At 42.0% G+C, this 24,127-nt stretch overlaps 1 protein-coding gene and 1 non-coding gene across 4 annotated transcripts in view; both read left to right on the top strand.

The window, feature by feature from the left end:
• Nucleotides 1–7,511: 7,511 nt before the first annotated feature.
• Nucleotides 7,512–7,583, top strand: trnaa-ugc (transfer RNA alanine (anticodon UGC)). Its single transcript has one exon. It is a non-coding gene; the product is annotated as a tRNA-Ala (tRNA).
• A 50-nt stretch (nt 7,584–7,633) lies between these two features.
• ift172 (intraflagellar transport 172) overlaps nt 7,634–24,127 on the top strand; it is a 271,291-nt gene continuing 254,797 nt past the window's right edge. For all 3 annotated transcript variants that reach the window (XM_072557593.1, XM_072557602.1, XM_072557583.1), the window contains exons 1-4: nt 7,634–8,062; nt 15,725–15,868; nt 19,005–19,117; nt 19,865–19,904. In XM_072557593.1, the coding sequence (XP_072413694.1) occupies nt 8,024–8,062; nt 15,725–15,868; nt 19,005–19,117; nt 19,865–19,904 (336 nt within the window). In that variant the 5' untranslated portion in view covers nt 7,634–8,023. The remainder of the gene's footprint in view (nt 8,063–15,724; nt 15,869–19,004; nt 19,118–19,864; nt 19,905–24,127) is intronic.

Below are 24,127 nucleotides of genomic sequence, written 5' to 3'. Positions count from 1 at the left end.
TGCGCAGGTTAGGTGAATTCTGTCTGGGTGGCTTACTCTTCAGAGGATTGGTGTTGACTTGCTGGGATGAAGGGCCTGTTTCCACACTGTTGGGATTCTATTTGTAATAACAATGCCGTAGGATTCTAAAGCACGCTCTCCAAGCCACCCCCATTCATCTGCTGTATCCTTCTATACCTGTATTCAGTCATTCAGCAGGAACAATCTGGCAATTACAACCTTTGAAGTTTTGCTTTTCAATTTCCAACTTAGCTGCTTAAAGTCTGCTTGCAATATCTTATTTCTCTTTCTTCCCATATCATTGGTTCAAACATGGACCAAAACCTCTGTTCACCCTCCTCCATCAGAATCTTGCAGTTGACCTTGTGCCTGGGAGCAAAATCTTGGTCTATGGCCTTAAATGCACCTATCTACTCCCTCACTAAATCAATCCTCTACCACGATTGCACTTCTACATTTCTTCTTCTTTCGTGATCATCTGTATGATTGTTTACTCTGTGACTCTATGACTTTAACTGAACTACCATTGTCCCTGGCGAGTCTCTACCAGGGAGCCGTCAATCTCACCATTTTCTAAGGGTAACAAATGCAAGCCAGTGATGGATTCTCTCACTACCTGGCTAGTTCCCTTCTGCTACCTGACAGATACCTATTCCCTAGGAGAAAGTGCAGATGCTGGAGATCAGAGTCAAAGAGTGTGGTACTGGAAAAGCACAGCCAGTCAGGCAGCATCCGAGGAGCAGGTGAATCAACGTTTCAAGCATAAGACCCTCATCAGGGATGAGGCTTGTGGCCCAAGGGGGCTGAGAGATAAATGGGGCAGGGAAGTGGTTGGGCCTGGGGGAAGGTAGCTGGGAATGCGATAGGTAGATGAAGGTGGGGTTGAAGGTGATAGGTCAGAAAGGCAGGTGGACTGGATAGGTAGAAAGGAAGATTGACATGGAGGACAACTCAAGAGGGCGGTGCTGAGTTGGGTGGCGAAAGAGCTTCAGGGCAGATGGCCTGGGAGGCGCAGTGAGAGACAGACTCACTTACTGCGAAGCCTCTTCCAAAGATGCCCACCATGTAGAACTTCTCCTCTCCTCTCTACAAAAATTTCAGTGAGTCTCTCTCTCTCTCATTGCACCACAAGGTCGTCTCCTCTGCCCTGAAGCTCTTCAGCCATACCAACTTGCACTGCCCTCTTGAACTATCCTACATGTCCATCTTCCTTCCCATTTATCCGCTCCACCCTTTTCTCCGACCTATCACCTTCATTGACCTATTGCATTCCCAGCTACCTTCCCCCCCCAGACTAAGCAGCAAGTCACATTGGAACATTCTCACAGAGAACAAAGCAGTCAGCATAAAGTATTGATCCTTCCCTTTTCAATATTTTACTCAGAGCAGTATAGTGATTGGGTACAGATAGAATTACGTTAAAAGATAAAATGTCATTAGCAGTCTTTTTTGAATATAGTTTTTATTATTTTATAAGTCTTTACTTTTATTCATAATAAGGAAAATTAACATTCCACTATAAAATAACATTTCCAAATAAGAGAGTTTATTCAGCAAATATTATGAACTTAATGCACTGTCAAAAACCTCATTCTGTCAAAAAATATCTCATTCAACAAAGCATAAATTTTCAAGAATTTTTCAGAATCAATGGTATAACAGTAGAAGTTGACATCAATTAAAATAACTTCAAAAGATTTACAGCTTCTGGGACCTCAATGGGACCCCTTATGGAGCAGCAGGAAATCGCTGACAGCAACTCTGTATTTCCACATTCAATGGCATACATGTGAAGTTCCAGATTCACAGTTACAGTGACAGTGAACTCAGAGAGGTGCCTTGTCATTACAGCTGCAAAATTCAGGCGATTATGTTGTTTAAGAACGGTCACGCACTTAAATTACCGGTTTTAATTTTCTTTGGTGAGTTCAATAAAGAGTTAATGTACAAATCCAGAATGTTCAAAGAAATAACCAGGGGGCTAATGCAAAATAAACCAAGAAAACCAAGGGCAAAATCATGTAAATTAATTTGTTTAAAAACAAAAATGAGACAGGGATTTCTGAATACATATTAATACCATTTTTATTACTGCTTGCGACTGCCTAGAAAATTGGAATGTAAAAGCAGCAGTAAAAAGTATTCTTTGCACAGACATGAAGCTGATCTTCTGATCAGGATCAAACAAGGTGATGCAATATTTGGATTGTGCAATCATGCTGCAATGCTTAATTGTGTGCACTCAAGCAGAAATAATACAAAAGGAACTAACTTCCATTTATAAAGTCACAAGCCTTTCAAGAAAAAAGAATAAGAAGGATAGCCCGACATTTAAAGACAGTCATAGATTAAATATTCTGATATAAAATGATGACATACAGTTACAAAATAATTTTATAACAAAAAAGGCAAGTGTGCTTCTTTGAATGGTATACATTGAGGTATTAACATACTGACTTGAAAATTACTTTTGTACCTTTCAGTGTTATGATCAGTTCAAGAGTCTTGCTTCAATCTTATGAGATATTAATGCTGCCTACATGACAGTCTCCTATGTTAGGTAAGTGATTTATGGTGTTTGTTTTTAAGTCAGCATTGCTAGCATCTACTATATGAATCATCTCAGATATCCTTTGCTTCCTTCTTCAGATCATAACATTTCCCCTCTCTTCAAGTGAATTACTAATACATAGATTGGTGAGCTTAAAAAGAATTATCCATGAATATTTCATTATTACATTTCTCACAAAATATAACATTTTATAATCTTTCAGCAAAACATTTCTTTTTAAATATGTTTTGTTTAAAACTTGAAAACTGAATTTCATGATGAGCCATGACCCAATTAACTAAAGGTTCTGACTTAAACTTGACATTAAAGTAAAAATGAGTGAATCTTGTGGTCAGATGATCAGCAGAAGAAATGGCTACGAGACTGGTTAAGAGCTACAATTAAGGATGCTGAGAATTTTGGTCATGCAAGGTTAAACTCAGACTTGGGTTAAAACCTGAGCCAGGACATGTTGGGACTTGTCCTCTAAGTGTTGACTGAATAAAGGAGGTGTCATAGCGGTCTGCTAGACACACTCGCACAATGTAGGAGTGAATTACTGCAGATGCTGGAACCTGTACTGTAGACAAGTGCTGGAGATCACAGTGGGTCAGGCAGCTAGCTTTCACACCATGGATGCTGCCTGACCTACTCTGGTCTTCAGCATTTGTTGTCTTCAGACATTCTGACAACACTGTAAACTTATATGGAGCATGGTCTGTGGCTGTTTATGACTTGGTATTAACATTTGGGAATTGTTTATCAGTAAAGTCCATTGGGATTGAACATTGTGATCAGGTTTGGTGAATTCATTGGCTGAGTACCAGAGATGTTTCTGGAAAATGACTACACTTTGGGATAAAAGTTACTAATCAGCCACTCAAAACCACATTTGAGATGTGCTTGGCCTGAAATTATCTCCAGACAGACAAAGAACCAAAAGGAAAGATCTGTACCAAGAGCAGAAATTGGCCATTTCACTCAAATTGAGGTGGTGTTTGTTTCAGCCAAATTTGTAGAGTTAAAGTTAGAGCTAAGTGTGAATTAAGTTAAAGTGAAGTTAAATGAATTGAGTTAAAGCTGAAGTTAAGTTAGATGAAGGAAGAAATAAATGTTACATCAAAGTATGTTTATATTGAGTATTAGTACCTAAAGAGTTAAAAATAGAAAGGTTGTTTTAAGTTAATTCTGAGTCAACTCCCTGTCTTTTGTCTGTCACACAGGGGAAGAGTACCTGAATAAGAGGTTTGAGTACTGCTTTCAGTTAACAGCCTATTTGTCAAATGAAATGATAATCCAATCAATGTTAGGTTACAACAACATTTATGCTGAAACAACAATGCAAAATAAAGAAACAAAGACATTGGAAAAGAGGACAAAAAGGAATGGTGGAAAGGGTGACCAAAAACTTAACGAAAACATGGTTTTTCAAAATATTTTAAAGGAACATATAAAAAGAATTAGAAAAAGAGACGATGACCCAATTAACTAAAGGTTCTGACTTAAACTTGACATTAAAGTAAAAATGATTTCAACTTGACATTTGATATAAAAATGGAGGGGTAAGGGAGACGGGGTAGGTAATAGTAAAAGTAACCCAACATAATATTGAAATTGTGGCCAGATTTGGCTGAGGAAAGTACAGCATGGTAGAAGTGTTAATTAACTAAAGAAATCCAGCATGAGTTTCTTCAGGGAAATCATGTTTAACTAACTTGATGACATTTTTTGAGAAGGTAACAGAGAGCATTGATTAATATGAATCTCAATTTGAGTGAACTGGCCAACTTCTGCTCTTGGTGTAAATCTTGCCTTTTGGTTCTTTGTCTCTCTGAAGATAACTTCAGGCCAAAGACTTCTCATATGTGGTTTTGAGTGGTTGATTGGTAACTTTTTTCCCAAAGTGTGATCATTTTCCAGAAACGTTCCTGTTACTCAGCCAATGAATTCACCAAACCTGATGGGTGGACTTTCAAAAAATGTTGATGTTTATAAATTGTCACATAACAGACTTGTGAACAAAGTTATAATGTAGAATAAAAGGGATATAGCAATATTGATATGGAATTGAGTGACAAGAAACAGATATTTTTTTGGGTTGGAAGAAGACTTATTATGAAGTTCTTTGCACAGGTAGTTTGTTGTGGGTCAGTCTTGAGAACCTTGCTTTTCCTGATACATATATTAATTGCATAGATCTTTGAGGTGAGGGCACAATCTTTAAGTTTGTGAATAAAATGAAGTTGGAATTATTGTGAACTGTATTGTAAACTTCATTCGAACAGTGATAGGTTGGCATATGAAATTCAATGCAGAGAAACATGAAGTTACTCATTTTCCTAAGAAAATAAAATGATGATGTTAAATAAAAGGCACAATCTTAAAGGGGATGCAGGAGCAGGGGACCTGGGTGTATATGTGCATTAGTCATTGAAGCTGGTTGGACAGGTTGAGAGAATGTATAATAAGCATTCCCTTTTATAAGGATTACAAGGAAGACATGTTGAAATTTTATATTTTGGCCTCAGTTGGAAGATTGCATTCACGTCTGGCTGCTTCAATTCAGGAAAATGTGAAGGCGCTGAAAAGAATGTCAAAAAAAAAATTGCACGAGTGATTCCAAGCATGGAAATACATTGGAGAACTAGAAACGATTTTCTTGGAAAAAAGAAGACTGAGTGATAGTTTGATTGAGGTATTCAAAAACATAAGGAGGCTGGACAGAGTAAATAAGTAGAAATTCTTCCCACTTGTGAAAGTTTGAGAACATCAGGCTATAGATTTAAAGTTGTAAGTAAAGGAACATGAGGAAAAACCTCTTCATGCAGGGGAAATGGATAAGATCTGGAATGTACAACCTAATACCATGGTAGAAACAGATTCAACTGAAGCATTCATAGAGTCACAGAGTCATAGAGATATACAGCACGGAAACAGACCCTTCGGTCCCACTTGTCATGCCCACCAGATATCCCAACCTAATCTAGTCCCACCTGAGAGAATGGATGAGATTCTGAATGATTACTTTGTATCAGTGTTCACAGAGGAGAGGAACATGAGGAATCTTGAGATTAGAGAAAAAAGTTTGATTAGTCTGGATCACATTGGCATAAGTAGGGAAGATGTGTTGGCAAGACTATAGGTTATTAAGGTGGAGAAATCCCCAGGACTGGATGGGATCTATCCCAGGTTGCTGAGGGAGATGAGAGAGGAAATAGCTGGGGCCTGACAGATATCTTTCTGGTATCCTTAAATACAGGTGAGGTGCTGGAGGACTGGAAGGTTGCTCATGTTGTCCCCCTGTACAAGAAGGGTAGTAAGGATACTCCGGGTAACTACAGACCAGTGAGCCTGACATCGGTGCTGGGGAAGTTGCTGGGGACGGTACTGAGGGATAGGATCTATTTATATTTAGAAAAGAATGGGCTTATCAGTGATAGGCAACATGGTAGTTTCAACATAACGAAACTGTCTTGGTTATAAGGAAAGGATTCTATATGCCTAACTTTGCAACCACATTCTCACATGACCTGCTATTTTGAAACACTCACTGGAGTGCCTTGTTCAAATTTTCACATGGATTATTAACATTCAGTGCAATAACACTGATGCTGAGAAGAAGACTGGAATTTGGTACTACATCAAGTTGGGCAACCTTCTGTTTGCTCATTACCGCAGCTACCTTTAATTTGGCTGTTCTCTGTGTGGCTTGTCCTATCATATTGCAGGAACTGGAGTTGTTCGTATGTGGCGCTTAAGCGGTTGGCGCAGGATTCCCATTTCCTGGCTTGTCTTAGCGTCTCTCGCCTGTAGGTGTTCAACGTTTGTGAGAAGATTTGTAGCTCGGGTGCTTGTTGTTGTGGTTCTGTTCGCCGAGCTGGGAATTTGTGTTGCTGACGTTTCGTCCCCTGTCTAGGTGACAGAGAACAGCCAGGGAATTTCTAGAGGCATAGCACTCATCCACAGATTCAAACAATAAGCACATCAACCTGGACCCAATGTACCAACCACTGCAACGTACAGCTGGAACTGACAACCGGAAGTGGCAGATTCAAACCACGATAAATGCTGGAGGAAACATCACAGAAGCGCTTCACAGGTGGCTCCCAAGTACTGAGGATGTCACCTAGACAGGAAACGAAACGTCTGCAACACAAATTCTCAGCTTGGCGAACAGAACCACAACAACGAGCACCCGAGCTACAAATCTTCTCACAAACTTTGAAATACTGAAACAATTTAAACTGTTTTTCATGAAGCAACCCAAACAAGAGCTCTCAAAGTAGTTAAGGCTCACGACCCAACTTAGCTAATACCTAATTCATAGTCGAATTTAGGTATGATCCCAACCAACAGCATCTGCCTCTGGATGCTCAGGGTTCAATCCTTGTGCAGTCTGATTCTCTGGAGTTATGCTGAGGAATCCCAAAGTTGTATTCTTAAAGGCTTGTTTTGTGTGAAATTTGTGATAGGACATTATTTATGACACTCTTGAAGTCACCAAGTTTGTAGCTTGCTTTCTTATCTGGAGTAACTTTCGTGTTCTTTGTTACATTTGTTACTGGAGGGAAGGAGAAAGAGAGACGACCTGATCGAGGTATACAAGATAATGAGACTATCACCTGATGAAGGAGTGTTGCTCCGAAAGCTTGTGTGCTTCCAATTAAACCTGTTGGACTATAACCCCCTGGTGTTGTGTGATTTTTAACTAAGATAATGAGAGGCATGGATACAGTCAACAGCCGAATCTTGTTTCTCGGATGCTGCCTGACCTGCTGCGCTTTTCCAGCACCAGATCAAATGACCACTTTGTTGACTGTTACCACTAAATAACACTATAAATGAGCTGAAGGTTAGGTGCAAGATTAAAACAAGATCAATGAACAAACAAATTTTTTTTAAGAACACCAAATCATTCCAAAACAACTATCTACACATCACCGTCTCCACGTAAACATGTGGGGATGTAGCTCAGTGGTAGAGCGCATGCTTTGCATGTATGAGGCCCCGGGTTCAATCCCCGGCATCTCCACTTTTCCTTCCAGTCACTTCGTACGTTTCATTGTCAGTTAATGGGGGGACGGGGGGGGGACACGGCCCTCCGGGTGAACCAGGCAATTTTGTTCCGGTTCAATCTCTGTATCTACAATTGATATTCTCTAGTTCTGTTCGAAGAAGGAAACCATTGACGTAAGCAAGCCCAATATATGTTATTTTCCAGACGAGAACCTGCACTGGACAGTAGAACAGTTGATATTTTAGGTTGTGCCATTGTTATTTTAAAACCATTTTTGTAAAACTCATCCACCTTCACGGTCAATTGCCAATCTATTCGTTTTTATCAACTTCGTGCGAAACACGTCACCCAGTTCTCAGTGACGAGGCGGGACCGTAACTAGGGAAACAGCGGCTGGGCCCGGAGCTTGGGGGAAGAAATCCAGCGGACGGAGCCGGAGCCGGAGCTGGAATCCAATGCAGCTGAAACATCTGAAAACCCTCCTGAATCCTCAGGTACAGCCCTCACAAACAGCTTACAGGTTGTGGCCACTCGTAGTGTCCATTACGGGAAGAACTCTTCCCTTCTTTTGTGGGTCGTCCGGGGTGGGAAATGCGCCCGATTTTTAAACTGATAAGAAAAAAGACAAATTGCTGGAGAGTTAATGCTTTCGTGATTTTAGAGAAGATTTGTGGATCAGGTTGTAAGTTTGATTGCTAAGCTGGTAGATTTGTTCTCCGACGTTTCGTTTCGTCAATATGCGAGGTAACATCATCATAGAGCCTCCCATAAAGTGCGGGTGTTCCGTCCTGCTTGCTATTTATGTGTCTTGGTCCGTTGTGGTGGGTGATATCACTTCAGGTTCATTTTCTAAGAAGTTGGTAAATGGAGTTCAAATCAATATGTTTGTTAATGAAGTTCTGGTTTGAATGCTAGGCCTCTGGGAATTCCTGTGTGTATCTTTGTTTAGCCTGTCCCAGGATGGTTATGTTGTCCTAGTCAAACTGGTGTCCCTCATCGTCTGTGTGTATGGACACAAAACGACACAGCATCTCCAGAGACTCTAGCCACGCCATCATACATTAAAGATATTGTGGAGATGACAACAGACTACTCCAGCCCCTACATACCATGGTAGCCCATAAACTTACCACAACATTGAAATAGCTGCTGATGAATCTAAAGGACCTCGTACCAACAACCAGTAGAATGAATGCCGTATACAAAATACCTGACAAGGACCTCAGCAAACATTACATTTTGCTATGGGTAGGAAAAAAGCCACTAGAATACATGAGCACCAACTAGTCACAAAAAGACATGACCAACTAATATCCATACATACAGACGAAGAGGGACACTAGTTTGACTGGGACAATACATCCGTCCTGGGACACCCTAAACAAAGACATGCATGGGCATTCCTAGAGGCCTAGTATTCAAATCAGAACTCCTTTAACAAACATATTGATTTGGACCCCATTTACTAACTTCTCAGAAAATGAACCAGCAGTGCTATCACCCACCACAACAGACCAAGACACATGAATGGCAAGCAGGACAGAACTACAGCACTTCATGGGAGGCTTACCGAACATGGTGATGAAACATCTGAGAAAAAAATCCACCAGCTCAGTGAGCAAACTGACAGTTAATGTTCCCAGTCCAGTGACCTCCTTCAGAACTCGAAACGTTAACTGTGATTTCTCTGTCCACAGATACTGCCTGACTATTGAGTTTCTTGAGCAATTTCTGTTTTTGTTTCAGCTCTCCACTTCTTTTGTTTCATTTGAACCATTAAGGTCGACACTAGTCATTCAGAAAACAAAGAGGACCTACATTTGTGTAGCACTTTTCAAGATTTCCCAGAGCTACGTACCTTATTTGAACGACATTCACTATTATAATGTGGAATCTGTAGACTTTGAGAGTTGCAACTTATTCAGTCTGAGTGGAAGTGCAACTCCTGTAGATTTACTCTTGTTACTGATCATCTTCATATTTGTGTATACTTACTTATTTATATTTCAATCCTTCAGTTTCACGTGTTAATTGGATGAAGTTCCAGTCTGAAGGGAGCTGAGTTGTAATTCATGTTCAGCTTCACATTGCCATTATATCTGCCGTCATGTCAGGAAACATAAAAACATTGACTAAACCTGACAAATGTATGGCACAGAAGATGATATGGCTCAATTTTCTGTGTCAGTTGAAAAACAGTGATTCAACCTATCCTTAGCTGCTGATTAGGACCATTTAGTAGCTGACAATGTGATAGTTGTGATAGCAGCCCAAGTAATGACAAGGCCTGGTGTGTAAGGCTAAGGTAAGGAAATGGGAGTAGGTTTTCAGGCCCTAAAATTATTTAACTCAATATTGAGTCACAAAGTAGAAAATGAGATGCTGTTCTTCTAGCGTGTGCTGAGCTTCCTTGGAGCACCGCAGCAAACCTGAGACACGGATGTTAGCTAGGGAATACAGTTAGTGGCATGTTGAAGTGACAAGCTCAGGGTCATTTTTGCAATCCAAATGTAGATGATCTGCAAAAGGTTGCCCCGTCTGTGCTTCCTCTCCCCAATGTAGAGGAGACCACATTGTGAGCAGCGAATACTGTGGTGCTCTGATGAAGAGTCATCTAGACTCAAAATGTTAGCTTGCTGTCTCTCCATGGATGCTGCCTGACCAACTGTGATTTCTAGCATTTTTTGTTTTCAGTACTGTAGACTAAGTTGAGTGAGGGGCAGATAAGTTACTGCTTCAGCTAGAAAGGGTGTCTGGGACCTTGGATAGTGAAGAGGAAGGAAATAAATGGGCATGTTATACCTTATATGATTACATGGGAAGATACCATGGCGATGTGGGATGGCATTGGGAGTGGAGAAGGAGTGGCCCGGGATGTCTCGGAGGAAAAGGGCCCTGTGGAAGGCTGACGAGGAATTGGAGGTGAATATGTGTCTGGCGGTGGCATCCTGCTAGAGGTGGCCGATGTGGCTACTAGTGGTCCTTTAGATGTAGATGCTGGTGGTGTGGTAAGTGAAGAAGAGGGGGAGCCTGTCACTGTTGTGAGAGAAAGAGAAGGGGTAAGGGCAAAAGTGGGTCAAGGATTGTAGAAGGTCCTGTCAACCATGGTGGTAGGGAATCCTTCGTTGAGGAAGAAGGTGAACATTTTGGAAATGGAGAAACAGCGAATGCAAAAGAAGCTTTACAGGAAGTGGGGTGTGAGACTGTATAGTCCTGGTAACTGTGGGAATCAGTGTATTTGTAGTTGATATAGTGGCCTGTCTATCCCAGAAATGTAAGGGGAGATGATGACCTTATGGTTATTATCGTTGGACTATTAAACCAGAGACGTGGCTAATATTCTGGGGAACTGGGTTCAAATACCGCCATATTGAATTTGAATTCAATCTGGAATTAAGAATTTAATGATGACTATGATTCCATTGTTGATTTTCTGGTTCACTAATGTCGCTTAGGGAAGGAAACTGCTATCCTTACCTGTTCTGGCCTACTTGTGACAACCACCGCAATGTGGTTGACTCTGTCTCAATTAGGGATGGACAATAAATGCTGGTCCAGCCAGTGATGTCCTTGACTCGTGAATGAATGAATGAATGAATAAAATAAATGGAAACAGAGATGTTGAGGAAGAGATGAGCCAGGTGAAGGTGAGAGGAAATTGAAAGCAAAATAGTAAATGTTTCTAATTCCAGAGAAGAGCTGGAACCAGCACCGATGATATCATCAATGTACTGAAGGGAGAGGGTTGTGAGCGGAGGTCAGAGTAGGACCGAAATGTTCCTCGTATCACACAAAGGTACAGGCATAACTGGGGCCCATGCAGGTACCCATGGCCACACCATTGAACTAAAGAAAGTGAGAGGAGTTAAAGGAGAAATGAAAATGAACTCAGTCGAGTGGAGGAAGGTGGTGGTAGATGGGGATGGGTTGGGCTTTTTTTCCAGAAGGAAACTGAGATCCCCAGCCCTGAGCCCTGGATTGATCATCCATGGTGAAGAGGAGGTGGCTGGAATCCCCAAACTTGAAATTCTGGAACAGATGTAAAGCTTCAGAAGAGTCATGGATATGAGTGAAAAGGGACTGGACAAGGGGAGAAAAAAATTGAGCTTAAAAATGTGTTGCTGGAAAAGCACAGCAGGTCAGGCAGCATCAAAGGAACAGGAGAATTGACGTTTCGGGCATAAGCCCTTCTTCAGGAAGGCTTATGCCCGAAACGTCGACTCTCCTGTTCCTTTGATGCTGCCTGACCTGCTGCGCTTTTCCAGCAACACGTTTTTAAGCTCTGATCTCCAGCATCTGCAGTCCTCACTTTCTCCGAGAAAAAAATTGAGTTGAGTTGAGATAGGAAAAGATGAGTTCTGTGGGACAGGAACAGTGAGTCTGCCTGAACAGTCCTGTTGGTGGATTTTGGATAGGAAGTAGAAATGGACTTTGTGAGGTAGAGGGATTGTGAACTTGGAAGCATGGGCAGGCGATCACTAGATGAATTGAGATCACTGACCATTGTGGAAGCAATAGCCTGGAGTTCACTGGTGGGGTCTGGTCCCGGGCGATGGGAGGCGGTATCCGTTAGCTGATGCTTTGCCTCTGTAATGTAGAAATCAGTACGCCAGACAATAGCTGGACCACTCTTGCGGCTGACTAGATTACAAAGTTAAGGTTGGATCTGAGAGCGTGGAATGCAGTCAGTTCAGATGGCATCAGGTTGGAATAGATAAAGGAATGTCGATAAATTAAAGTGACCAGTGTCTTGATGAACAAATTGAGTGCAGGTAAAAGGCTTGAGGGAGAGATCCAGGTGAAGACGACTCTGTTGAGGTATGGTCCAATGATGCCAGCTTGTACAAAAGGCCTCTGAAATGTCCATCTTCTTTCCCAACCATTGGCAACTAGTAATGGCCCCAATTAGCAGCTATTGATTACCCATGCTGACCTTTATCTGTTCCTTTGTCTTGTCCAACTGTTGTTTTTTTCCTCGATGCTTGATCCTCAGCATATATAGCAATCTCTTCCTGGCGACAATCAGTTTTGAAGACAGTTCACCAGAAATATTAACTCAGAGAAAGCAGAGTTTTCCAGCCATTTCTTGTTTTTGTTTCTAACATCTCTGTTCACCTCCTCTGTATGTTCCCTCACATTCATCCTGTAGTCAGAACTGTACACAGTACTCCAGCTACAGTCTAACTATTGCAGTTCTGGCTTGCATTCACTGTTCTTGGGTCTTGGCCAATAAATCTTCTGGGAGAAAGTGAGGACTGCAGATGCTGGAGATCAGAGCTGAAAATGTGTTGCTGGAAAAGCGCAGCAGGTCAGGCAGCATCCAAGGAGCAGGAGAATCGACGTTTCGGGCATGAGCCCTCCTTCAGGAATGACGAAAGTGTCTGCCAAGTAGGCTAAGATAAAAGGTAGGGAGGAGGGACTTGGGGGAGGGGTGTTGGAAATGCGATAGGTGGAAGGAGATTAAGGTGAGGGTGATAGGCTGGAGTGGGGGTGGGGCGGAGAGGTCAGGAAGAAGATTGCAGGTTAGGAAGGTGGTGCTGAGTTCGAGGGTAGGGACTGAGACAAGGTGGGGGGAGGGGAATTGAGGAAACTGGAGAAATTGGAGTTCATCCCTTGTGGTTGGAGGGTTCCTAGGCGGAAGATGAGGTGCTCTTCCTCCAGCCATCATGTTGCTATGGTCTGGCGATGGAGGAGTCCAAGGACCTGCATGTCCTTGGTGGAGTGGGAGGGGGAGTTGAAGTGTTGAGCCACGGGGTGGTTGGGTTGGTTGGTTCGGGTGTCCCAGAGGTGTTCTCTGAAACGTTCCGCAAGTAGGCGGCTTGTCTCCTCAATATAGAGGAGGCTACATCGGGTGCAGCGGATGCCGTAAATGATGTGCGTGGAGGTGCAGGTGAATTTGTGGCGGATATGGAAATGTCCCTTGGGGCCTTGGAGGGAAGTGAGGGGGGAGGTGTCGGCGCAAGTTTTGCATTTCTTGCGGTTGCAGGGGAAGGTGCCAGGAGTGGAGGTTGGGTTGGTGGGTGGTATGGACCTGACGAGGGAGTCACGGAGGGAGTAGTCTTTTCGGAATGCTGATAGGGGAGGGGAGGGAAATATATCCCTGGTGGTGGGGTCTGTTTGGAGGTGGCGGAAATGACGACGGATGATACGATGTATATGGAGGTTGGTGGGGTGGTAGGTGAGGACCAGTGGGGATCTGTCCTGGTGGCGATTGGAGGGGTGGGGCTCAAGGGCGGAGGAGTGGGAAGTGGAGGAGATGCGGTGGAGAGCATCGTTGACCACGTCTGGGTGGAAATTGCGGTTTTTGAAGAAGGAGGCCATCTGGGTTGTTCGGTATTTGAACTGGTTCTCCTGGGAGCAGATGCGGTGGGGACGAAAGAATTGTGAATATGGGATGGCGTTTTTACAGGGGGCAGGGTGGGAGGAGGTGTAGTATAGGTAGCTGTGGGAGACAGTCGGTTTATAGTAAATGTCCGTGTTGATTCGGTCGCCCGAGATAGAAATGGAGAGGTCTAGGAAGGGGAGGGAGGAGTCTGAGACGGTCCAGGTAAATTTGAGGTTGGAGTGGAGGTGTAAGTAAAATGGATGATCTGTTCAACCTCCTCGTGGGAGCACAAGGCAGCGCCGATACAGTCATCGATGTAGCGGAGGAAAAGGTGGGGGGTGGTGCCAGTGTAGCTGCAGAAGGTGGACTGTTCCACATATCCTACGAAGAGGTAGGCATAGCTGGGGTTCATGCGGGTGCCCATGGCTACTCCTTTGGTTTGGAGGAAGTGTGGGGATTGGAAAGAGAAGTTGTTCAGAGTGAGGACCAGTTCAGTCAGTCGAAGGAGGGTGTCAGTGGAAGGGTACTGGTTGGTACGGCGGGAAAGGAAGAAGCGGAGGGCTTTGAGTCCTTCGTGATGGGAAATGGAGGTGTGCAGGGACTGGATGACCATGACGAAGATAAGGCATTGGGGACCGGGGAAGCGAAAATCATGGAGGAGGTGGAGGGCGTGGGTGGTGTCCCGAACGTAGGTGGGTTCTGATGACCTTGTATACTTGCCAGAGATCTGTAGACATGCCAAGAACTTTCTGCTTCTCAACATAAAGTCATAGAGTCATAGAGCCACTGTGCCACCAAAATGTAAAAATGTTGTCTCTCATGTCCTTCTCAAACCGTTCTCCTCTCACCTTAAAAATATGCCCCCTAGTTCTGAACTCCTCCCACTCTAGGGGAATTACCCTAGTCATTCATCACCTCTATGACTTTCATGACTTTCTCAACCTCAATTAGGTCACCCCTTAACCTCCAATGTTCCGGTGAAAAAAATTCCCAGTCTTTCCTGTCTATTTTTATAACTCAAACCCTCTATTCCTGGCAACATTTTGGTAAATCTTTTCTGAACTCAATCCAGTTTAATAATATCCTTCTTATAACAGGGCCCCCAGAACTGCACATAGTATCTCAGAAGAGGCCTCACCAACATCCGAGGTAAAAACAGTGACTGCAGATGCTGGAAACCAGATTCTGGATTAGTGGTGCTGGAAGAGCACAGCAGTTCAGGCAGCATCCAAGTAGCTTCGAAATCGACGTTTCGGGCAAAAGCCCTTCATCAGGAATAAAGGCAGTGAGCCTGAAGCGTGGAGAGATAAGCTAGAGGAGGGTGGGGGTGGGGAGAAAGTAGCATAGAGTACAATGGGTGAGTGGGGGAGGGGATGAAGGTGATAGGTCAGGGAGGAGAGGGGGGATCATCTTGGTCCTAGGATCATTCTTTCATTGCTATGTAGGCATATTTCTTTGAATACTGCCACACACACTGCATGTGGTTTGCTACTTTTCAAATAATGCTTATGTGTTGTGCTTGTAAAAGTTAAAACCTTGCTTAGAGAGAAAGAAAGTCAGTGATTGCTCTGGAAATTTACATTTGAAAGCAGGTAAATAGTTAAGAAAGGCTAATTCAAAATCAACATCAGAATAAACATGAAGATGATCAGATGCAGTCGATTACCAGAGAGAGTTTTTAAGGAGAAAGTGGGGACTGCAGATGCTGGAGATCAGAGTCAAAAACCTTAAACAAATGGCATGAAATTCTGGAAGAGCAAAGTCAAATAGAATAATTACTTTTTTAATGCAGTTGTAATTTGTGAACTTCAGTTTTCTTTTCTCTTCCCAGGATGGTGCTGCTAAAGTTACATGTATGTCATGGGCACCCAATAACACCAAGTTTGCAGTCTGCACTGTGGACAGAGTTGTACTTCTCTATGATGAAAATGGAGAAAGAAGGGATAAATTCTCTACTAAACCTGCAGATGCCAAGGTTAAAAACTATTTTCCAAAATAATTATAAGTAATGACGTGACAAATATATAATTAACATGTTCTAGAGAGTACCATTATCTAACTATATAGCAGGAGAGTAAATTTGTTTGTTATAATTAGTCATTAAACTTAACCTGTCATAATTTTCTATCTCCTTAAGGTCAGTTGTACATGTTCTGAGCTGAATTATAATAGCTCAAAGTGGGCCAAAATGTATGACAAGATAATTGTAAGTAAAAGAACAGTACAAAGAAACTTCTTTTATCTAGGCTAAGTAAAAGAATCCCAGTTCTTTGTACACTGAGGGCTGACATTTACCAAAAATAGTTTAGGTGCCAATTTTTGGGGTGTTTCATGGTGAGTCTCTGTGAGATCCTGTGAGTTTTCTCACATATCTCTGCTGTTCAACCCTTCATGTATGCACCATGCCTCCATTTGCCTTTAGCAGTGGCAGGAAACCTTTCTGCCATCCACACATTAGTAAACTTCCAGCACTATACCATTTCAAATGCTGCATGCCAGGAAGTGCCATTCACAGTGCAATTCAGCACAATTCTAAAGGACATGGATGAGAAAGAGATTTGTCAGTTTTTCTGACAGGGACTTGAATGTCCTGGTAGGTGCGGTGATCTAGAGAAGAGCCATTCATCTTCATCAACATTGCTAGAGGAGACACAGCACCAGACCCTGCCACCAGGGTCTGAAGTTGCTTCTTAGGCCAGTGTCATGTCTGCAGTTGGATAAATGTCCACCAGGACAGGAAAGGCGTAAATGACCTGCATTATGCAAGAGTAAGTGAAACCATCATCTCTCTTCTACCTCACACGTACTCAATCCCTGCCACAGACTACAGTGCCACTGCAAGTCCCTTACCAGTATTCTTTGGAAGACCAGCAACTGTGGGTCTCCTGCATTTTTGCCACAATGTTGGTTGCAAACTCCATATTAAGAGACTGCAACAGATTCAGTGAAGGTTGATGCTGGCTCTGGGCTTTCATCCATTCATTCCAATGGATGCTTTGAATGTGGTGGCCACAGAGACAACATGCGATTTTAGACCTGAATCCATTGGTGATTGTTCCAATGAGTCTATATGGGTAGTATTAGAAACAAAGCAGCCCCATAGTAATATGTTCGTTCAGCAGTCACAGCATACACACATGATATTTAAACAGCATCCTCAAAACACTGGGAATGGAAGCTTCTGACAAGGAGGTGAATGAGATAGCTGTATATAGACCTTGCACATCAGACCTGATTTTAGACAACCGCCTGAAGGAGGAGCAGTGTTGTGAAAACTAGTACTTCCAAATAAACCTGTTGAACTATAACCTGGTGTTGTGTGATTTTTAACTTTGTACATCCCAGTCCAACACCCACACCACAGGCTATTTGGTGCACATACGTTTGGGGATTGCATGTTTGGTAGCAATGATGGGAACTTTCACTCCAACATTACCCAAGAAAGGCAGCATTTTGTATTCGATATTAGTGTGGGCTTTTTAGAATTCAGGATATTTGTGCAACAATGAAACTTTGAAATGTAATTGTGAATTTTGGAAGTAATACATTTTTAGAACTTGCTTGATATTACTTTTTCTTCACAGCTATTGCTAGGATTAATTTGTCATGTTGTATAATATTGTCAAGTTTGCTTATGGCCAGAATTTTAGTCAGCTTTTAGTAGGTCAATGCCAGAGATGAAAGCATTATGTGATAAGATATGCGTCCGTGTCTGTTTAATGCTATTGCCCCTTTCAGGCCCTCACATCACTCATAAGTTGAGGCCATTCCCACAGAGGTTAAAAAAAAAACACTCGCTGCACCCTCTCCAGGTGTTTGACAGCCATTTTTCAGAGTGTATTTGTGATTTGGATGAGGTTGGAAGGCAATACAGATTGCACTTCACAGAATGAATCGCTGGCTCTTATGTAGGGGACCTTTCTCCTCCCCCCAAACCTCCATCTTCCTTTCTGTCTTGCCCTTCCTCTCAATCCCATAAGCTTCTCCATGTTCTCACCCTACTCTATTAAATATTTAACTGCTTATTTCTTCACTTTACCTTTGAGCGAGCTTAATTATGCCACCCATAATTTTGCACTGCCCCATCAACCCTTCCCACTATTGCAATATCTCTTTTCCGTCTTATGTTCTTATCTCTCATCTATATGTTGAGATACCCACTTCCCCCCACTCTGACATTTTACTATAATTATCCCCTCTGCATTTCAGTATGCTGCTTTCAATCCCATAATTGACTTCCTGATATTTCCACCTCAGAAAATACCACCACTTCACCTTCAGTTAACAGATTAGCCTATATTTACTCTGACCCAACCCATGACTGTTTTGGAAAGACAGCCCTGCTTGATGAGTGATTAAACCTGTGGCAGTTCTCTGTGGAGCTCCCTTGCTGATGTACTGCTAATCTGTCGCCCATTTCCCAGACCATTATGATACAAAGCCTTGAATCTAATTGGCTCAAGCATTTGGATGGAGATTTGGTAATATCCTTGACTTGTTGTGCCAACACCCACTGACTAAACACAGTCTTCCTTGACTTAGCCTGCAGGACATGATCATTTTATTGAAGTACATGCAGTTTATTTACTGCAAAAGCTGCTGGATGACATTGATATATCAAGATGTCATATAGCAACATATTTCCTCATTGACTGATATTATTTTTTTTCTGCTCTAAAAGGTGAGGCACAAGTACTGTGAACCGATAAGTTCTGAATGAGTTGGCAACATGTTAAAAAGGCAATGCTCACTTTGTGAGCATTCAAGTAATCACAAAGTTAGTAAGCGCTACGAAAACAAGAAACAGGCCCTGAAATGCACACTGTTTGGACGCAAGTGTTGGGTGCCTGCATGTAAAGTGACTGGCAACAGCATTATAATATAAGGAGTCAGGACAATCAGAAATTCAGATCTGTAATCAGTGCAAAGTGTTATTCATGGACATAGTTTACAGTGCCTCCAAAAGAATCTATGACGGATCAGCAATTTAGTCATTTGTTCAGTGCACTTATCAGCGGTTATCTCTGAAATGCTTTAGTAGAAATATTTATGTTTTGTTCAAATTGATCATTGTAAACTATTTATTAAAGCACCTATGTACTGTTTTTCAGTATGGCAAAAAAAGTTATATGGTCAGAGGCATGGCGTTTTCACCAGATTCCACCAAAATAGCCATCGGACAGACAGACAGTATTATATATGTTTATAAAATTGGTGAGGAATGGTAAGTTCTGTGTTTGTGTATTTGTTTCTAAATTTATCATGTTCACAATGTTTAGTTTGTGCTGTTGGAAAATCTGCATCTGATACATTTACCTTTTTTGCAATCCTTGGCTGTTGGGCATGCAGAGCCAAATGAGGCACAGTATGTGCAAAATGGTATTGTGGTTTAGCCACCTAAAAGCAAACAATTTCTGAGACTGGATGATGAAAATTCTGCATGTCCAGCTACAATTTGCCTGTCGAGTAGATTTTTGCACTGCATGGTCATGTGGTGGCAAACTTCAGAAATTTCCAGTGACCATTTTATGTCTCCATGTTCCACTAATAAGCCATGATGCTGTTGAGCTACCTGATTCAGGTATTCAAATATTAAGACTTCTCTGTTCATTTTACTGTCAACTTCATTTCACAGATGCTTTGTGACAATTCCATTGGGGTTCTCATTCTTGTCCCCTGATCCTTAAAGACATATAATATCTTTGTTTATTAGATAATTGAGAGTTTCAACTCTTGCTGGTTGAACAGTAAAGTAACGGGTAGCTCATGAGCAACAAAGTGACAAGAATAACTCAACATAAAACATGCTGTCACCATCAGTTCAAGTTTTGGGTATTTTTATTGTTTGAAACAACTTTGTAAGTACCTTACTTTAAAGCAGGAGGTTGAATTAGATCGACAGGCAGATCTGCTGCTTTACACCATTTCCCTTAAACTACACAACTGATTATTTTGGTTTTCTTTTCTTTAGGGGTGATAAGAAAGTTATCTGTAACAAGTTTGTGCAGACGGTAAGCAAATTTGCTATTATTAATGATCTGGCAGCTTTTTTGATTTTTGAAATCACTCCTCATTTTCTGTCAATGTACCTGTTTTTCTGTGCTGTATATGAGCCAAAAGCAACGATGGAATCAAATTCTTCTGTTCTGGTCTTCATTTTTCCTTATTTTCTTCTTTTAAGTAGAATTTGTCATGCATTTCCTGAATTTTTTCGTTTTTGTTCGGTGAATAAAGCAGGAGTTGAGATATAAGATGAGGACTAGGAGTTATAGTAGAATTTTCTTTTATATAGAACGTAGAACATTACAGCACAATTCAGGCCCTTTGACCCTCGATGTTTCACCAACCTGTGGAACCAATCTGAAGCCCATCTATCCTACACTATTCCATTTTCATCCATGTGTCTATCCAATGACCATTTAAATGCCCTTAAAGTTGGTGAGTCTACTACTGTTGCAGGCAGTTCCACGGCCCTACTATTCTCCGATAAAGGAACTATCTCTGACATCTGTCTTATATTTAAAGCTATGTCCTCTCGTGCTAGCCATCACCAACCAAGGAAAAAGACTCTCACTGTCCACCCTATCTAACCCTCTGATTATCTTGTTTGTCTCCGTTAAGTCAGCTCTCAACCTCTGCTCTCTAACGAAAACAGCCTCATGTCTTTCAGCCTTTCTTTGTAAGACCTTCCATCCATACCAGGCAACATCCTGGTAAATCTCCCCTGAACCCTATCAAAAGCTTCCACATCCTTCCTATAATGCGGTGACCAGAACTGTACGCAATACTCCAAGTGCGGCCGCACCAGAGTTTTGTACAGCTGCATCATGACTTTATGGCTCTGAAACTCAATGCCTCTAACCAATAAAAGCTAACACACCATATGCCTTCTTAACAACCCTATCAATCTGGGTGGCAATTTTCAGGGATTATACATGGACACCGAGATCTCTATGCTCATCTACACCGCCAAGAATGTCAGCATTAGCCCAGTGCTCTTTATTCCTGTTGCTCCTTCCAAAGTAAATCACCTCAAACCTTTTCTGCATTAAACTCCATTGCCACCTCTTCGCCAAGTCTCTGCAGCTTATCTATGTCCCTCTGTAACCTACGACATCCTTTAGCATGATCCACAACTGCATCAACCTTAGTGTCATCTACAAAATTACTAACCTATCCTTCTATGCCCTCATCCAGGTCATTTATAAAATGACAAACAGCAGTGGCCCTAAAATAGATCCTTGCAGTACACCACCAATAACTGAACTCCAGGATGAACATTTCCCATCAACCACCACAGTACGTCTTCTTTCAGCTAGCCAATTCCTGATCCAAACTGTTAAATCACCCTCAATCCCATGCCTCCATATTTTGTGCAATCGCCTACCGTGGAGAACCTTTTCAAACACCTTACTGAAATCCATATCCTCCACATCAACTGCTTTACACTCATCCACCTGTTTGGTCATCATCTCAAAGAATTCAATAAGGTTTGCTCGCTGAGCTGCAAGATTCCTTTTCAGACGTTTCATCACCATACTCGGTAACATCTTCAGTGAGCCTTCGAATGAATCCAGAATCTCAACATGAGCTACAAATCTTCTCAAAACTTGCAAACTCAATAAGATTTTGAGGCACAACTGTGTTGACTATCCCTAATCAACTTATTCCTCTCTAGATGATTATAAATCCTATCTCTTATAACCTTTTCCAACACTTTGCCCACAATGGAAGTAACGCTCACTGGTCTATAATTACCAGGGTTGTCTCTATTCCCTTTCTTGAACAGGGGAGCAACATCTGCTATCCTCCAGTCTTCAGGCACTATTCCTGCAGACAATGACGACATAAAGATCAAAACCAAAGGCTCTGCAACCTCCTCCCTGGCTTTTCAGAGAATCCTAGGATAAATCCCATCCGACTTCGGGGACCTTTCTGTTTTCACACTTTCCAGAGTTGCTAACACCTCCTCCTTGTGAACGTCAATCCCAACTCAGTATTCTCTTCGACAACGTTGTCTTTTTCCAGTGTGAATACTGACAAAACAATTCATTTATCAGTTCCCCCATCTCCTTGGACTCCATGCACAACGTCCCACTACTATCCTTGATTAGCCCTAATCTTCCCCTCATCATTCTTTTACTCCTGATCTATCTATCGAGAGTTTTCCGGTTTTCCTTGATTCTACCTGCCAATGATTTTTCATGTTCCCTCCTGGCTCTTCTTAGCTCTCTCTTTAGGTTTTTCCTGGCTAACTCGTAACTCTCAAGCACCCTAACTAAGCCCTCACACCTCATCCTAACATAAGCCTCCTTTTTCCTCTTGACAAGAGATTCAACTTCCTTCGTAAACCATGGCTGCCTTGCTTGACCACTTGCTTCCTGCCTGACAAGTACGTACTTACAAAGGACATGCAATAGCTGTTCCTTGAATAAGCTCCACATTTCAATTGTGCCCCTTCCCTGCAGTGTCCTTCCCCATCCTATGCATGCTAAATCTTGCCTAATCGCATCATAATTGCCTTCCCCCCCCCCAGCAATAACTCTTGCCCTGTGTTATCCCTTTCCATCGCTAAAGTAAACGTAACCGAATTGTGGTCACTATCACCAAAGTGCTCACCTACCTTCAAATCTAACACCTGGCCCAGTACCATTACCAAGTACCAAATCCAATGTGGCCTCACCTCTTTGTTGGCTTATCTTCATACTGTGTCAGGAAACCACCCTGCACATATTGGACAAAAACTGACCCATCAAAAGTACTCTATTTGTAGTATTCCCATCAATACTTGGCAAGTTAAAATCCCCCATAACAACTACCCTGTTACTCTCACTCCTATCCAGAATTATCTATCCTTTCCTCTACATCTCTAGAACTATTCAGAAGTTGATAGAAAACTCCCAACAAGGTGACCTCTCCTTTCCTGTTTCTAACCTCTGTTTGCCCAAATTGTTGAGATGAATATTTAGCAGGCCTCATTTGAGGCCAAAGATTTTAGCATAAACTGTGTACTGAACCTGGGACTTTTCTAATGGTCAGCAAGGCCATAGATAAAATTGATAATCTGTGATGATGGAGCCCTATTTTACACATTTGCAGTGGTAAAAGTATGAGCTGAAACAAACAATTTTGCACATCACAAGTTGGAATCGGAGTCTTTTCATGCAATAAACTTAGATGTGAATCTGAAGTTGAAGGAACTAACTAAAACAAGAAAAAGTCAAAATCATAAACCATGCTATATAAAATGGATGACATAATTATTAAGATGTCTCTTGTTAGTCATCCTTAATTACTAATAACCTGCATTAGAAATCCTAGCCCAAAACCATTTTAAGAACCACATTTTATGATGCAAATTTGCCTTGACATCAATTTTACAAATGTTCTAGGTATACTAGACTCAAATCGCACCATGTTATGACCTGTACACAAGCTTGTAAAATTCTATGGGGTTAATTTTCAATGCAATTGGTAGAATAAACTGACAGTAGTTGATTGGAAGCTCATTATAAATCCTGCTTGAGCAAACTAGGGTAAGTAGGGTATAATGCACATGATCAATGCTCCCATTGCCACTTTTTCTTGCTGCAGGTGAAAATTAGGTCAAATGTTTAATGTTGTCAGAGTCAATTTATTTTCAGCTTTGTTGAGCAGAGAAGAAAAACAATTCATTTCTCAGAATCCTTTGGCAGAAATGTCAAAATCAGAATCATCTTTTATTCCTGGTTTGGGATTCTATTCCTACTTCTATGCTACTGCAACTTTGTGGTTTGCTTGACTCCTTTTCCACTAAACAGCCTGTCAAAAATCAAACATCCATCCATTCCATCCTCTAGAAGTAAACTGTGGCAAGCTTGGGTGGCATAGTGGCTCAGTGGTTAGCACTGCAACCTCACAGCGCCTGGGACCCAAGTTCGATTCCAGCCTCAGGCGACTGTCTGTGTGGAATTTGCATATTCTCTCTGTGTCTGCCTGGGTTTCCTCTGGGTGCTGCAGTTTCCTCCCACAGTCCAAAGATGTGCAGGTCAGGTGGATTGACCATGCTCAATTGTCCATAGTGTTAGGTGCATTAGTCAGAGAGGAATGTGTCTGGGTGGGTTACTCTTTGGAGGATTGGTGTGGACTTGTTGGGCCAATGGACTATAGGGAATCTAATCTAAAAAAAATTCAAAGTTCAATTTACGTGGTTTTAAAAAGCTGTCCACACTTTGCCAGTTGGGGATAAAATAAC

Source organism: Chiloscyllium punctatum, chromosome 3, assembly GCF_047496795.1.
Source record: "Chiloscyllium punctatum isolate Juve2018m chromosome 3, sChiPun1.3, whole genome shotgun sequence".
Taxonomy (NCBI): Eukaryota; Metazoa; Chordata; class Chondrichthyes; order Orectolobiformes; family Hemiscylliidae; genus Chiloscyllium; species Chiloscyllium punctatum.
This window is presented reverse-complemented; position numbering and strand designations above follow the sequence as displayed.